The 12,368-nt window shown below is 40.3% G+C and overlaps 1 protein-coding gene across 1 annotated transcript in view; it reads left to right on the top strand.

The window, feature by feature from the left end:
• COL7A1 (collagen type VII alpha 1 chain) overlaps nucleotides 1-12,368 on the top strand; it is a 127,679-nt gene that overhangs the window by 42,105 nt on the left and 73,206 nt on the right. The window contains exons 28-42 of the mRNA XM_087923796.1: nucleotides 137-263; nucleotides 505-648; nucleotides 1,212-1,375; nucleotides 3,147-3,182; nucleotides 4,447-4,473; nucleotides 4,581-4,625; nucleotides 5,813-5,905; nucleotides 7,348-7,419; nucleotides 8,154-8,189; nucleotides 8,269-8,322; nucleotides 9,765-9,833; nucleotides 10,205-10,300; nucleotides 10,985-11,011; nucleotides 11,750-11,803; nucleotides 12,118-12,180. Of these exons, the coding sequence (XP_087779922.1) occupies nucleotides 137-263; nucleotides 505-648; nucleotides 1,212-1,375; nucleotides 3,147-3,182; nucleotides 4,447-4,473; nucleotides 4,581-4,625; nucleotides 5,813-5,905; nucleotides 7,348-7,419; nucleotides 8,154-8,189; nucleotides 8,269-8,322; nucleotides 9,765-9,833; nucleotides 10,205-10,300; nucleotides 10,985-11,011; nucleotides 11,750-11,803; nucleotides 12,118-12,180 (1,107 nt within the window). The remainder of the gene's footprint in view (nucleotides 1-136; nucleotides 264-504; nucleotides 649-1,211; nucleotides 1,376-3,146; nucleotides 3,183-4,446; nucleotides 4,474-4,580; nucleotides 4,626-5,812; nucleotides 5,906-7,347; nucleotides 7,420-8,153; nucleotides 8,190-8,268; nucleotides 8,323-9,764; nucleotides 9,834-10,204; nucleotides 10,301-10,984; nucleotides 11,012-11,749; nucleotides 11,804-12,117; nucleotides 12,181-12,368) is intronic.

Raw genomic sequence — 12,368 nt, 5'->3', positions numbered from 1 at the left:
TCTTAGAAGGCTGAGAAGTAAATGAATATCACTCCTGGTTTCCCTCTGCTCCTAAGATGGGGAAATTGGCTGCATGCTATTTCATCTTTATATTCTGCTTTTATCACATTTCTTTTCTCTTTTCTGCCTACTCCAGGTGGGCATTGCGATGTACAGCTACCGAGGCCTCCCTTTATTCCTGCTTAATCGTTCCAATGATTTAGCAACTGTCCTGCAGCACATTCGCTCACTGCGCTATGAGGAGCGTAGTGGCAATGCCATTGGTAAGGAGTCGCCCGTTCCTTTGAGTCAAGGAAAAGAGGGGGGTGGGTGTTGTTAGTTCCTTGTTCAAAGAACTCAGCAGGAAGAGAAAGAAGCGATCCTGTTTCTTCTGAAATTCTGCCTGTGACCATGATCTCAATATTCACAGGAATTGCTAATGAAAACTTGAAGTGAGCAATGTATCACTAGTGCTCTTACTAAGGTGTGTGTTTCTCTGGATCTGTTGTTACTTTTTCTATGAAGGAGCAGCCATTAATTTTGTGAAGAGCTACATGCTGAGCCCCACTGCAGGGCGAAGACCTGGCGTTCCAGGAACCTTGGTGATATTGGCAGATGGGTCATCCAGTGATGATGCCACTGGGCCAGCCAGGGAAATCAAAGCTGCTGGTAAGTCACCTGTCCTTCATGTCTGGAATGTAGCAAACGTAAGAAAAGCCTTTGTTGTAGCTGCTGCTCCCTAATAAGAATCTTCCTATAGTTTCCAGATGCTTTTTAAGAGCAGCCCCTTATAGAATGCATTGCATAGTCCAATTGGGAGGTGACAAAGGCATGAGTGACTACAGAGATTCGCAGTCATCCAGATCCTGGTTGTCCCAAAGGTGCTTTTTCAAGAGGCAACTGGACTTTTTGGTTTTTCTTTGATGACATTTCGCTTTTCATCCAAGAAGCTTTTCAGCTTTGATTAATTATTCAGTTGTTTTTTTGAAAAAGCAATTTTGAGTTCTAACCGAACAGTCTATCATTTGACTGGGCTGAAGAAATAGGATTTCCACCCCCAGGGTATCTTTAAGCTGCTTTGATACAATTTGGGTAGCCCTGGCTGAAATTTACCTTTAGAAAAATCAGCTGAGCTACTTGTGTCCTTAACTTCTTCACCTGGACTACATGATCTCCAATGAATGATTAGCATGGAGGATCTCTTCTAAGTTTCCCTTTTGTGGACCTTGCAGGAATCCAGATTCTAGCAGTGGGGATGGAAGGAGCCGATCGTGAACAACTGCGTCGCCTTGTGACCAGTGAAGAATCACGTAATGTTTTCTTTGTGCGAGACTCAAACAGTCTGTCAGAGGCGGAAGTGGGGCTTGCCAATGCCCTCTGCGGACCATCCATCGGGGTAAGGCACCGCTCATGGCAGCAGGGGAGGGATTGGCTGTAGTTTTCCTAGCAATAGATCTGGAGATGAAGGAGGTAAATGAGACAATCGGTATGGAAAAACACTGGCCTCTGGCATTCAGGTAGCAATCATGCTGTAGAAGAAATGTTGAAGGAGAAAAGCACAATGGCTTTCTAAGATTTGCATCATGTCCATAATTTCTTCCGCAGGATGCAAATAGATATGCAACAGGTAGAATTCCTGCTTTGTATAATAAGCTTTACCTTTGATCCACTTACTGTGCATATCAGGGGCATCAAACTCAATTTCAGGGTTGCGTTTGACCTTGTAGGGCCAGAGTGGGCATGACCAGTTAAACGTCACTCATGTCAGGGACGCTTGTGGTGGCCTGAGTGCTCTGCCAGAGAAAACAGGCTCCTGAGCTTTGTTTTTGGCTGCTACAGTCTCCTCCAACCCTCTGCTAGTGAAAACAGAGCTCAGGAGGGCCGCACTTGGGCAAGTCTTTCGCTATTTCCAGGGCAGCCCCATGGGCGGGATCCAGCCCCCGGGGCTTAGTTTGACACCCCTGGTGCATATCATGTCCTACCAAAGTGTAAAAAGGACTTTACCACTGTCCTGCTCCCTGTAATTTCTGATAAAGCAACTTTCTCTTCACCTCTTCACAACTGCACTAGACAGGTGATTTATCAAGGCCACTTATCAAGACTTACTGACCACTTCAGTCCACTCATCTGATTGGTCATCTTCAGATTAGTAGGGATTGGTCTCCATTTAAAAAGCGACCACAGTAGTCAGGGTGGCGGTGTGATGACCCAGGATGGGATACAAAATAAACACAGTCACAACAAACAGGAGAAGCCCCTTTTATTCCTTCACTTTGCTTCCAAGATCCAAGTATCCTTGACTGGAGACAAACAACTCCCACACAAGCAGTTACAAGAAGGAGGAAATGCCGTTTAAATTATAAAGAGTAAAAAAACAACACAAACTAGGCAAGATAAGGGCTTGAAGATGTCCAGAGATATCAGAACACACATTGGGAAGGGCGCCAGACTCAGAAAGGAACAATAAACTAGAGATACTTCCACGCTTTATTTCCAGCACTCACCAGTACGCATGTCCATCCTCTTATTCAGTTGTCACAGCTGCAGCCCAGGAAGAGGATCAAGGCCCTCTCCTCCCCTGGAAGACCACGTCTCTCCCTTATCCTCTCCTTCCTACATGCCCTAGGATGGAGAGGGGATGGGCCTGGGTCCTCCTCTGACTGCCCAGCCAGCCTCTGCCCTTCCCTAGGCTTCTCCACAACCTCTGGAGCCACACTTCCACTCCCTGTGAGCTGTTCCTCCTCTCCCTCAGAATCAGTCTCCACCAGGGGCATGAGAAGCGGTGGAGACAGGATTAAAGCCTGTTCTTCCCTCCCTATCTGCCTTACTTGATAAGTTTTCTTGCTACCTACAGTAATAGGAACTTTGTTAAAGGGAGTTGTGCAGAGAAAGGTTTTGGTTTCTTTCTTTTTCCCCTAGTCCTCCTGATCCATTTGTGAGAGAAAGGAAATGGATTTGGTAGATGTGCCTGTTTTGTGTTGGAGCCCTTAAAGAGTTCAGCAAGAGATATGTGGTAACCCCAAATCCAAATCTCCTATATTTCCATGAACTCCAAAATACAGTATTACTTAGCCCATGACCTGAGTCTAAAGCCAAACCTCTAACATGTAAATGTTTGCATTGTTGTTATCTTAACACTCACCTTTTTATTTTGGGGTTTTTTTCAGCCTAGACCAGAGGACTGTACTGTGCAGTGCCCTAAGGTAAGTCACTGACAATTACACTGCACAAGATTTCTACTCATAAACAATATTTGTTCTCTCAGATGGAAAAGGAAAGATAAAAATTAAAAACCAAGAAAAAAAGTCAGGGTCATTTGTAAAAATGGGAGAAATTCCTCTTATGGTGAGGTTGCCCCAACTTGTTATATTTAAGCAGTATCATTAAAAGAATATTTTTAAAATATTATTTTTAAAAAGAATATTCTATAGTTAAGACTATTTATTGAACACTTACTATTTTCAAAAATGTGTAAACTGCCAGGATTTTCCAGGGCAGCTTGTAATAGATTAAAATGACCCAATAACATTCTAAATAATTAAAATATTAAACATAGTAATTAAAGAATGACATTGAACTTATAATGTAATAAAAATGGCAGTAAAAAAGAATATCCATTCAAAATTGGCACATGCCATTTTCCATACCTTAATCCTGAGAACGCACCTGAAATAAGGCCTCCAAAAATGATCTCAGATTATGGGCAGGAATAGAAAAAAATATTCCACCACATATTGCAATCTTGAACTATATAGGGCTTTAGAAATTAATACCAGAACTTTAAATGTGTTTTTAGGGCCACAGCATCAATAAAATCTGTCTCAAATTCCCAATATAAAATACAAGCACTAAACTTTTCTTCTGAAATATATACATACCTGAAGAGAAAAAGAGTTATTTACAATTCCTCACCATGATATTATTAGAAGATTATTCAAAGCTCATAAACCTAAAAGTGAAGCAGATAATAAAGTGGTCCTTGTCTTCATGAAAATCCATAGTGGTTTTCCATGAAGTGCAATCCTCTATTGCATCTCCCCTTTTGGTGTCCTATTGCCTCAAAAGTATCTCACACCCTGGATGTTGACATCATCTGATCCTTTTAGGGGTCTTAAGGGGAGGGTGAGATGTTAATGTATTTTTCTTTATTAATTAGTGTAGTGGTTGGGAGAGAATCTAATTCTAAGAGATACTCAAAAAGAGGTAAAGCAAAACATAACTACTCAACCAAGGAAACTTAAATTGGCCAATCTAGATAAGAGGAAAAGAGAAGGACAGGGAAGATTGCTTTTCTAAATTGGTTCAGCACCATTTTCTTTCTATAGCATGATCAACAGACTCTCTTTGGTAGCTGGGAAAGAGGGATATAGGCTTCCCACATATTCCTAATTTAAAATGATTAATTAAATATATTTGACATATCTGAAGATCATGTAATCAAGCCTACTATTGTCTCTTTTCCTACAGGGTGAGAAGGGTGAGCCAGGTGAGCCTGTGAGTATCTGAGATTTATTGTAGAAGGAGGTATTTCGGATTCTTTTAAGGGAAATGTATAAATCATTCCTTGGGAATTGACCATTTATCTATCAATAATTTTGCAGGGACAGAGAGGACAAGTGGGAAATCCTGGCCCTTCTGGAAATCCGGTAATGTTTGGCCTTCTTGAGAACAAGTCTGTGATGTGGAGGAGGTTTGGTCCCATTTCTTGAGTTCTCTTAGTTTGACTCAACTCGCTCTTTTTTTGGACAAACATGATTAAAATCATTGGCAGAACCTCTCTCAGAATTTCAAGAGTTTCTACTCCATTCAAATCACCAGAAACCTTAAATCAGGGATGTCAAACCAAGGCCCGGGGTCCAGATCCGGCCTGCAGGGAACTTAGATCTGGCCTGCGGGGTGGTCCTGGAACAGTGATTGCAGTGCCTCTGCCAGCAAAAACAGAAGGCCGTGTGCAGCCAGTTTTCGCTGGCAGAAGGTTGCAAGAGGCTGTCACAGCCAAAAACAGAGCTCGGGAGCCTTTTTCACTGGCAAAGCACTCAAGTCACCACAGGTGCCCTCTCCGACACAAGTGCTATCAAGCTGGCTACGCCCCTCCAAACCCCTCCAAGGTCAAACACAACCCCAATGTGGCCTTCAATGACATTGAGTTTAGCACCCCTGCCTCAAATAATGTAAGGTTTTTTTAAGTTTGATATTAGTTATCTGATACGAATATCCCAAGCTTTTGAGCTTTTGATTATAGTAAGAGAGAGACAAATTCATATATCATACACACACACACACACACATTCTGAGGACGAAACTCAGTGAAATTTCTTCTGAACAAATTGACTCGAAATTTCAGTCAAATTTCAGATTCTTTATCGGAGTCTGTGTACATACATTGGCCATTTGGGGAGTCAATCAGAAAATCAAAGGAATTTATGAGTATTGTATATAACCTCCCCATAGTACAGAATAATCTTCCTAAATCCTAGAAACCTGTTAGGAGATAGATGAAAAAATAATTTAATTTAGCAGCCAATAATTAATTACAATATTTAAAATTATAGCCAATGCTAAGAAACTACAGAGCACATAGAAGAGAGATGTTGCTGTAAGAATACTGTCTGATCACAAGGAAACTGAAATGTTGCCACTTAAAATTAATTACACTTTGGTTCCCTGCCTCCTCCCACACTGCCTTCTCCCCTTGATATTCGTACTGCTGCTGTTCCTTCATTTTATAAAAGGGGGTATCCATGAAGGATATTGGGAATTAAGCATAGTAATTCAGCTAAAAGAAACAGAGTGTATTCAATTATAAAACAAAATGATTCTTTTTTCACCCCAGGGACGCAATGGGATCCCAGGTCCTCCAGGTCCAGTGGGGCCTCGGGGTCCCCCAGGTGACACTATTGAGAGGCGAGGTGAAAAAGGAGAGAGGGTGAGTTCTCACAGCATGAATGTCATGAATGAAAGAGGAAACCAAGAGCTGAATGTTACAGACTTTCCTCTTTAAAAGGAGGAACTTTCCTAGTTCTTCTTCTCTATCAGTCTTTATCAAATTTTCCATCAACAATCAATGAATTGCATTATATGCATCTTTTAAGCTAAAGGGTACCTCTACCGATAAACCATTTTTGAAGCTTTCTGCCTTCTCTTATAATATGTAGTTTAGTTCTCTTGCTTGAGTCAGATGGAACTATCTCTTCTGAAATTCTCTCTCTCTCTCTTTGCTATTCATCTGTGTCTGCTTGGGGACAATGTGGTTTGGATCTCACTGGAGGCTTGATGAGTGGCAGGTCTTCCATTATGTGAAGAGTGGCATTTTTTGTTGCAGCCCTAAATTAATTTTCTTAGAGGAACTCCAATTGCAGTCAAGTTTATTTTACAGATTTGGTGTAAATCTGGGACCTGATTCAGATTGGTGTGCTGTAAAGTCTTTGTCCTCTGTTTTTGGGTCCTAGGAACTAAACCATTATTGGAATGACAGGTATTGGTTATGCTTGTTGCAAATTTTCTAACATCTGTCTCTATTTCTCTGAAACAAGAAATTCTGGATTAATGAAGATGACCCACAAACAAACAATTTTGCATCTACCGTATCCTAAGGCTTTGTGTCTGTGTCTTTAATACTTCCAGTTATAGTTGAAGGCTTACATGACTAAATTTACATTAACTTAAGTAAACTTTTAGAGAAAAATGAGAAAACCAAACTGCAACATATTTTTCTGATGTATTATCTTTCTGTTTGTAAGATTGCTTTTATATAAGAAAGCCTTCAATTGGGAATTCCTGCCTGCCCAAAAGTGTGAAGTTATAGCATACTGAAACAGGAGTAATTTTATGGGAATTAGAACCTATTTGCCAAATAATAATAATTATGTAGCGGAATACTTGGTCTTAATTTTGTGCCATGTGCAAATTAAGAAACCTTTAATGTGCAGGTACACAGTCTAATCTCTCCTTTCTTGATTATTCAACACTTGATGACCTTGAACCAAATTTGTTAAGCATATTCATAAATATTGAATACATTCTGACCTTACAGTAGGTTGGTGGAAAGTTATAACTCTAAATTTTGGTTTAGACCTGCAAGCCATCATTTGATAATGGATAGTGGTCAAGTTCTGAACTGTGAACCATATTTGCCAGTCTTTCATGAGAATGTATTATGCATATAATATAAATTTCAACCTTTGCAACCTTCTTCTATCTGGCCCATTCTGGATTTGTTCAAATTCTTAGCCTCAGATCACGTGGTGAAGACACTTGGAATTTAGACAAAGCTGAAATCCTATCTGTGTTTTCATGGCTATGCTTTCTATTCTTAAATGTAAATACTTTCTGCAAAGATATGTCCTTAATGTTTCTATTTTCTTCTAGGGATTTTCAGGAGCAGATGGCGCGCCAGGGAATCCTGGTCGTCCTGGCAGCCCAGGTTCTCCTGGTCAGCCGGTAATTAACCTTTTTAACATTTTGCTATGTATAGTTGCATGCAGACACATTCCTATACGTCCCTAATGCTTTGTTGTAATTGAGATAGTGTCTGCCATTGTAACTGAGATAGTGTCTGCCATCTTTGAAATACATCCTTTTTTACTGAACAGTTTTTTCTTCATGATCACAGTGAAGCATGCAGTTTTGTTCTTAAGCAGAAATAAAACTTTCTAGAGCGGAAGGTTTTTGTATGTTGGTTTGACATAAAATAGAATTGTGACTTCTCCACCAGTACAACTCTGTACTATTTTAAAGGTGATGCAAGTGCAAAAATCCAAGCCCCATGCTCAGTCTCAGTCTGATGAATTGAGTGCCAAAAAGAAAAAAAAAGGATATAGATCTCTGCTTGGGGCAGAAAAATATACTAATGCTCAACACAAAGGCAAGGAGTCTCTGGTTTTGTGACTGTTTCTGCCCAACATCTGTACACTCTATTGGTCCCCCATGTGTGTGATTTCTCCAAGACCACAATGTAGATCTGATTACTTATCTATAACTGAGATACTTCATGTACCCCACACTAAGTTCATATTCTAACCATGGCTAATGTTAGCCTACTTTATTTAGATCTAGGATTTGTTTTCAAATATATTGCTTCATCTTACTCCTCGCCTCTCTTTTCTTACTCCCACCATGAAAAAACAAATCCTATTCACTTTTTTTCTCCCCTGTCTCTCCCCTTCTCTTCATAGGGCAGCCCTGGCCTTCCTGGTCTCAGAGGAAACCAAGTAAGTAAAGATAATATTTGCCATTAAACGCCTTGTTACCAACTGAAGAACCATTTACTCCTTATCTTTTGCCTTTCAGGGAGACCGTGGACTGACTGGCCCAATTGGGCCAAGAGGAGAGAAAGGTGAGCCGGTAAGTGGATCTTTGAGAGTTTGACTGGGAAAAGGATCATACAGGGATAATTTGTTGTGGTGGGATATGTAACATTTCCGTGTAATGTATGCTTTAGCGTCTCCGGCCATTCCTCCTAAGCAGTACTACAGCATCAGAGTTGCTGATAGGGGAATCCTAATTATAAAAAGGGAGCATTTTTGTACTATATGTTTGAAAGTAACAGTTCTGGCATCATACAGTAAGTTCAGAATGGAAATAATTATCTGGCGATGATTACATTAAAATGAGAATTTTTAAAAAGCTGAGAATACTTCACACTCTCAGATGAAATCTGCCATCAGAATGGCTTCATCATAATACAATAGAAAGCTTTTCTTTTACCAACCCATCTCTGTTTACAAGGTGATATTTTACTGGTATTGGTTTTCATACAAATAATCACATTTAATCAAAACAAAACTGTGGGTTTCTGATTCCTCATTTAGAAATTATCTTACTCTTAGCTCTTAGCTCCAACCCTCTTATATATAGAAAAACTCTGTTTCAATTGTGGAAAGGGAACTTCACAAGGACACCACTTCACAGTGGTGTCGCCCAAGCAGGAAAAGCCCAAAGGGAACATCAGGCCAGCCATAAAACAAACTTGCATAGGAAAAGGAATCAAATAAAAGGTATTAAAGAAGCCCCTTAGACAAAAGCCCAAATAACTAAGAAAACTAGGGAAACAAGAAAAGAAAACCCTTACAAACACAAGACATGCCAAATCAGCAAAACAAACAGACAAAAGACACAAAATATATTACAAAAGAGACAGACAGGAGATTGCCACAAAACAAATATAAGAAACCATTAAGCTAAAAAAGACAAAACCGATAAAACAATCAAACCACCCCACAAAGTTTGCCTTCCGCACCCCGCGGAGTTTACCCTCCGGCGGAAATAAACACAACCCCTGACAGGATTTAAAACATTAAGAAATACAAACACAAGCACACAGACACAAAAGGAAAAAAAGGGTATAAAAATCAGGGACTTACCATACGAAGCTAGCTAGCCCAGGAACGCAGACTTCTTGCTATCTTTCGCCTTCATGAAAAAATAAAAAGATCCAGCTTTCAAGCAGTTGTCCGTATCCTTGTGCCGGAGCTCTCCCAGCAGGAAAATCGAATCCTTAGAAGAAAGGCATTTTGACAGCCTTTCAACACATTGTAAAACGATTAATAGCTGCAGGCTGTTATAGTTCCTGCACCATCCCATCTAATTTCTCCTTTTCGTGCAATTCTTCTCTTAACACTCAGCATAAGGAAAAGTCCTGGTAAATATCAACTGTGACTCACATTTTGTGATCTCTTCAGTTTATGCTTATATAGATATTTCCATGCTCTTCTTGACAACCTAGATAGGTTCTTATTTAATTCCTAAACTGTACTATGGTAATATTAAACTTTTGTCTTGGTCAGGGGGAGCCTGGAATACCATTGAATGGAGGAAGAGGACTTCCTGGCCTAAAGGGAGAGCCTGGAAATCCAGTAAGTAACACCCTACAGCCAATAGGAGGGAGAAGGAAGAAAAAGAAACTGAAAACAGGATTCCCAAGGAAATGGAAGTATGGGGGGAAGAACTATCCTAACCTTCATAAGGTCCTCTTGTATGTGTCACTTGCCACACAGAAATATTTCTTTACAACCTATGGCTATTTACCACTTCTGGTCTCACTTTAAAACATGAACAGCAATCCTATGGATATTTACTTCGTCACAAATCCCACTGTTTTTCCTTCACGTGTCACTTCCGTAGATGTGTGTAATTGAATTGCAGGCTTGACTTTATACCTGCTTCTTTGGCTGAGTACCAGAGGGAAGGCAGTTCTTGCCAAGTGTCTTTTTCTTTCTGTCTGAAGGGAAGCCCAGGAATTCCAGGCCTCCGGGGTCTTATAGGGAACCCTGGACTACCAGGACCTCGTGGGCCAGCAGGGCCTGCTGGCATTTCTATCAAGGTAGGACTTCCTCTCCTTGCAGTGATTTTCTACTTTAACAATTGAAACTATCCATGCTCATTTCTAAATATGAAGTCAAGCTATGCAGTCCATCTGTATGCTCATAAAGTCCCTTTGTGCCCCTGTCTTCAAGCCCATTAATAGTGCCCTGTTAGCAAACTGGCAAAGTAGAAACTATCCTCCTTGTCTTTAACCTTCCTTCTTCTTGCACAGGTATGCAATACTCTGGAATTGGCCTCCATATGATTCATAGCGTTACAGTGCTTGTTTTCAAACAGGTGTTCTGACCTAACTGAAGGCATTTTGAAAGAGGAGCATTTCTCCTATGTTCGGATACTTCCAATAAATTTGGAACTGCTTCATATATCTCTCAATCCCATATATTGCTTTTCACTACACCCATGTCCATTATCCTCATGTGTAAGGTGATAGTTGAACAAACAAATGTCAATAATTTTGGAAACTAATAATAAATCCTAACTCTAATACATAATAACAATAACTTGGTATAGATTATACCTGAAGCATTTCTTTTTGCCATACTTTTTGGATAAGCTCTAGAATTACATATTCACTGTGTATATAGTCACTATTTCCTTTTACCCAATATTTGTGCTTTCTCATAATTAGTTTCTCTGCTGAGCCTAATGCATATGCTTACATATATGATAATTTTATTTACAGGGCGAGAAGGGCGACCGAGGTGAGCGAGTAAGTGTTCCTTCCTTTTCCCTGCCTGCTCTGCATTTGCTGAGATATCAGTCAGTAATTCAGTTGCTAAACAGCCATATGATAGCCAGGGGTCTCCAAAGCATAGCTGGCTGAGGAATTCTGGGAATTGAAGTCCACAAGTCTTAAAATTGCCAAGTTTGGGGACCTCTGATAAACCAACAAGGACTTTCGGTCAGAATGTAAGATTCATTTCTCTGTCCTGACTTCCTTGGAGGAAGTTCCCCTAAAATCTGGAAATGTTACTTCTAAGTAAACGTGACAGAAGAGTGCTGCTCTGAGTGAAAGTGAGCATAAAGAGTGCAGTGTGCTTCAGGAAAGCAACAAAAGGACAAAGAGTTACAGTACTTTGTTTCTTGGGTGATTGTGAGCACATCTGGAGTGGTGCAAAGTTCCCAAATTAAGAGCTGTGAGGGATTTGGCCAAGCACAAAATATATAAAAACCCTGTTCACAGTCCTCTTTATGTAAGTCTGCCTTCTCTTCTGAATGCTTTGCCCTTTTCACTTTGTTCCACCCTCCTTCTGCTTCTTCTATGGTTCCCTCCCTGGGGATTCCTCCCCACTTTCTAGTAGATTTTTCTCTCCTGCTACTTTTTTTCTCTATCCCTTTAGGATTTGGTTCCTTTTTTCTTTGTGTTGTTCCTGTACCCTTTTAATGTGCTTTATTTTCCCCATGTGAAATTGCAGAGATCCAGAGCTCACCTTTCCTTTCTTCCTAGGGCCCTCCTGGATCAGGTGATGGGGGTGTGGTCAGAGGAGAACCTGGTGTTCCAGTGAGTACATTCTTAGCCGTGTTTTAGCTTTGGGACTATAGGACAACATGGGATTTATGAATGTAGGTATTATTAATACTTGAGAAATACTGGGTGGGTATATGAGAAGGAACAAGAGTGACATTTTAAAGTATTTGTTGGAGAACATTTGTAAAACTTAAAGAAAATTAGAAAATTATAATAGGTCTGAAACTAAAGTATTGTCATAAGAGAGAGCATCTGAGTCCCCTAGAAAAATGAACAAAATCAGTAAACAACTGTTTTATTGGAAAGAATTAAACTTTGGTCTTTTGTGTTTACCTCTGTTTCTCCAGGGTATTCCTGGAGATCCTGGGCCTAGGGGACCCCCTGGAACTCCAGGACAAAAAGGCGATAAGGTAAGACATGGATCTGTTCACTGACTGAAAGGATGAATGGAGTCTAGATTAATCAAAGGAGCCCTCCATTGAAGCTGGTGGGCGGGAGGGGTTGACTCCCATTCAAAATTCTAGATAGAAGCCTTTCATGTTGCTGCTTCTGAAAATAAGTAGTCCTCAACTTACGATCAGTATTGAGCCTGGAATTG

Source organism: Pseudonaja textilis, chromosome 2, assembly GCF_049901715.1.
Source record: "Pseudonaja textilis isolate UNSWEBS1 chromosome 2, rPseTex1.2, whole genome shotgun sequence".
In the NCBI taxonomy this organism is placed as follows: Eukaryota; Metazoa; Chordata; class Lepidosauria; order Squamata; family Elapidae; genus Pseudonaja; species Pseudonaja textilis.
The sequence above is the reverse complement of the archived record's forward strand: the minus strand, read 5'-3'. Positions and strand labels throughout refer to the sequence as shown.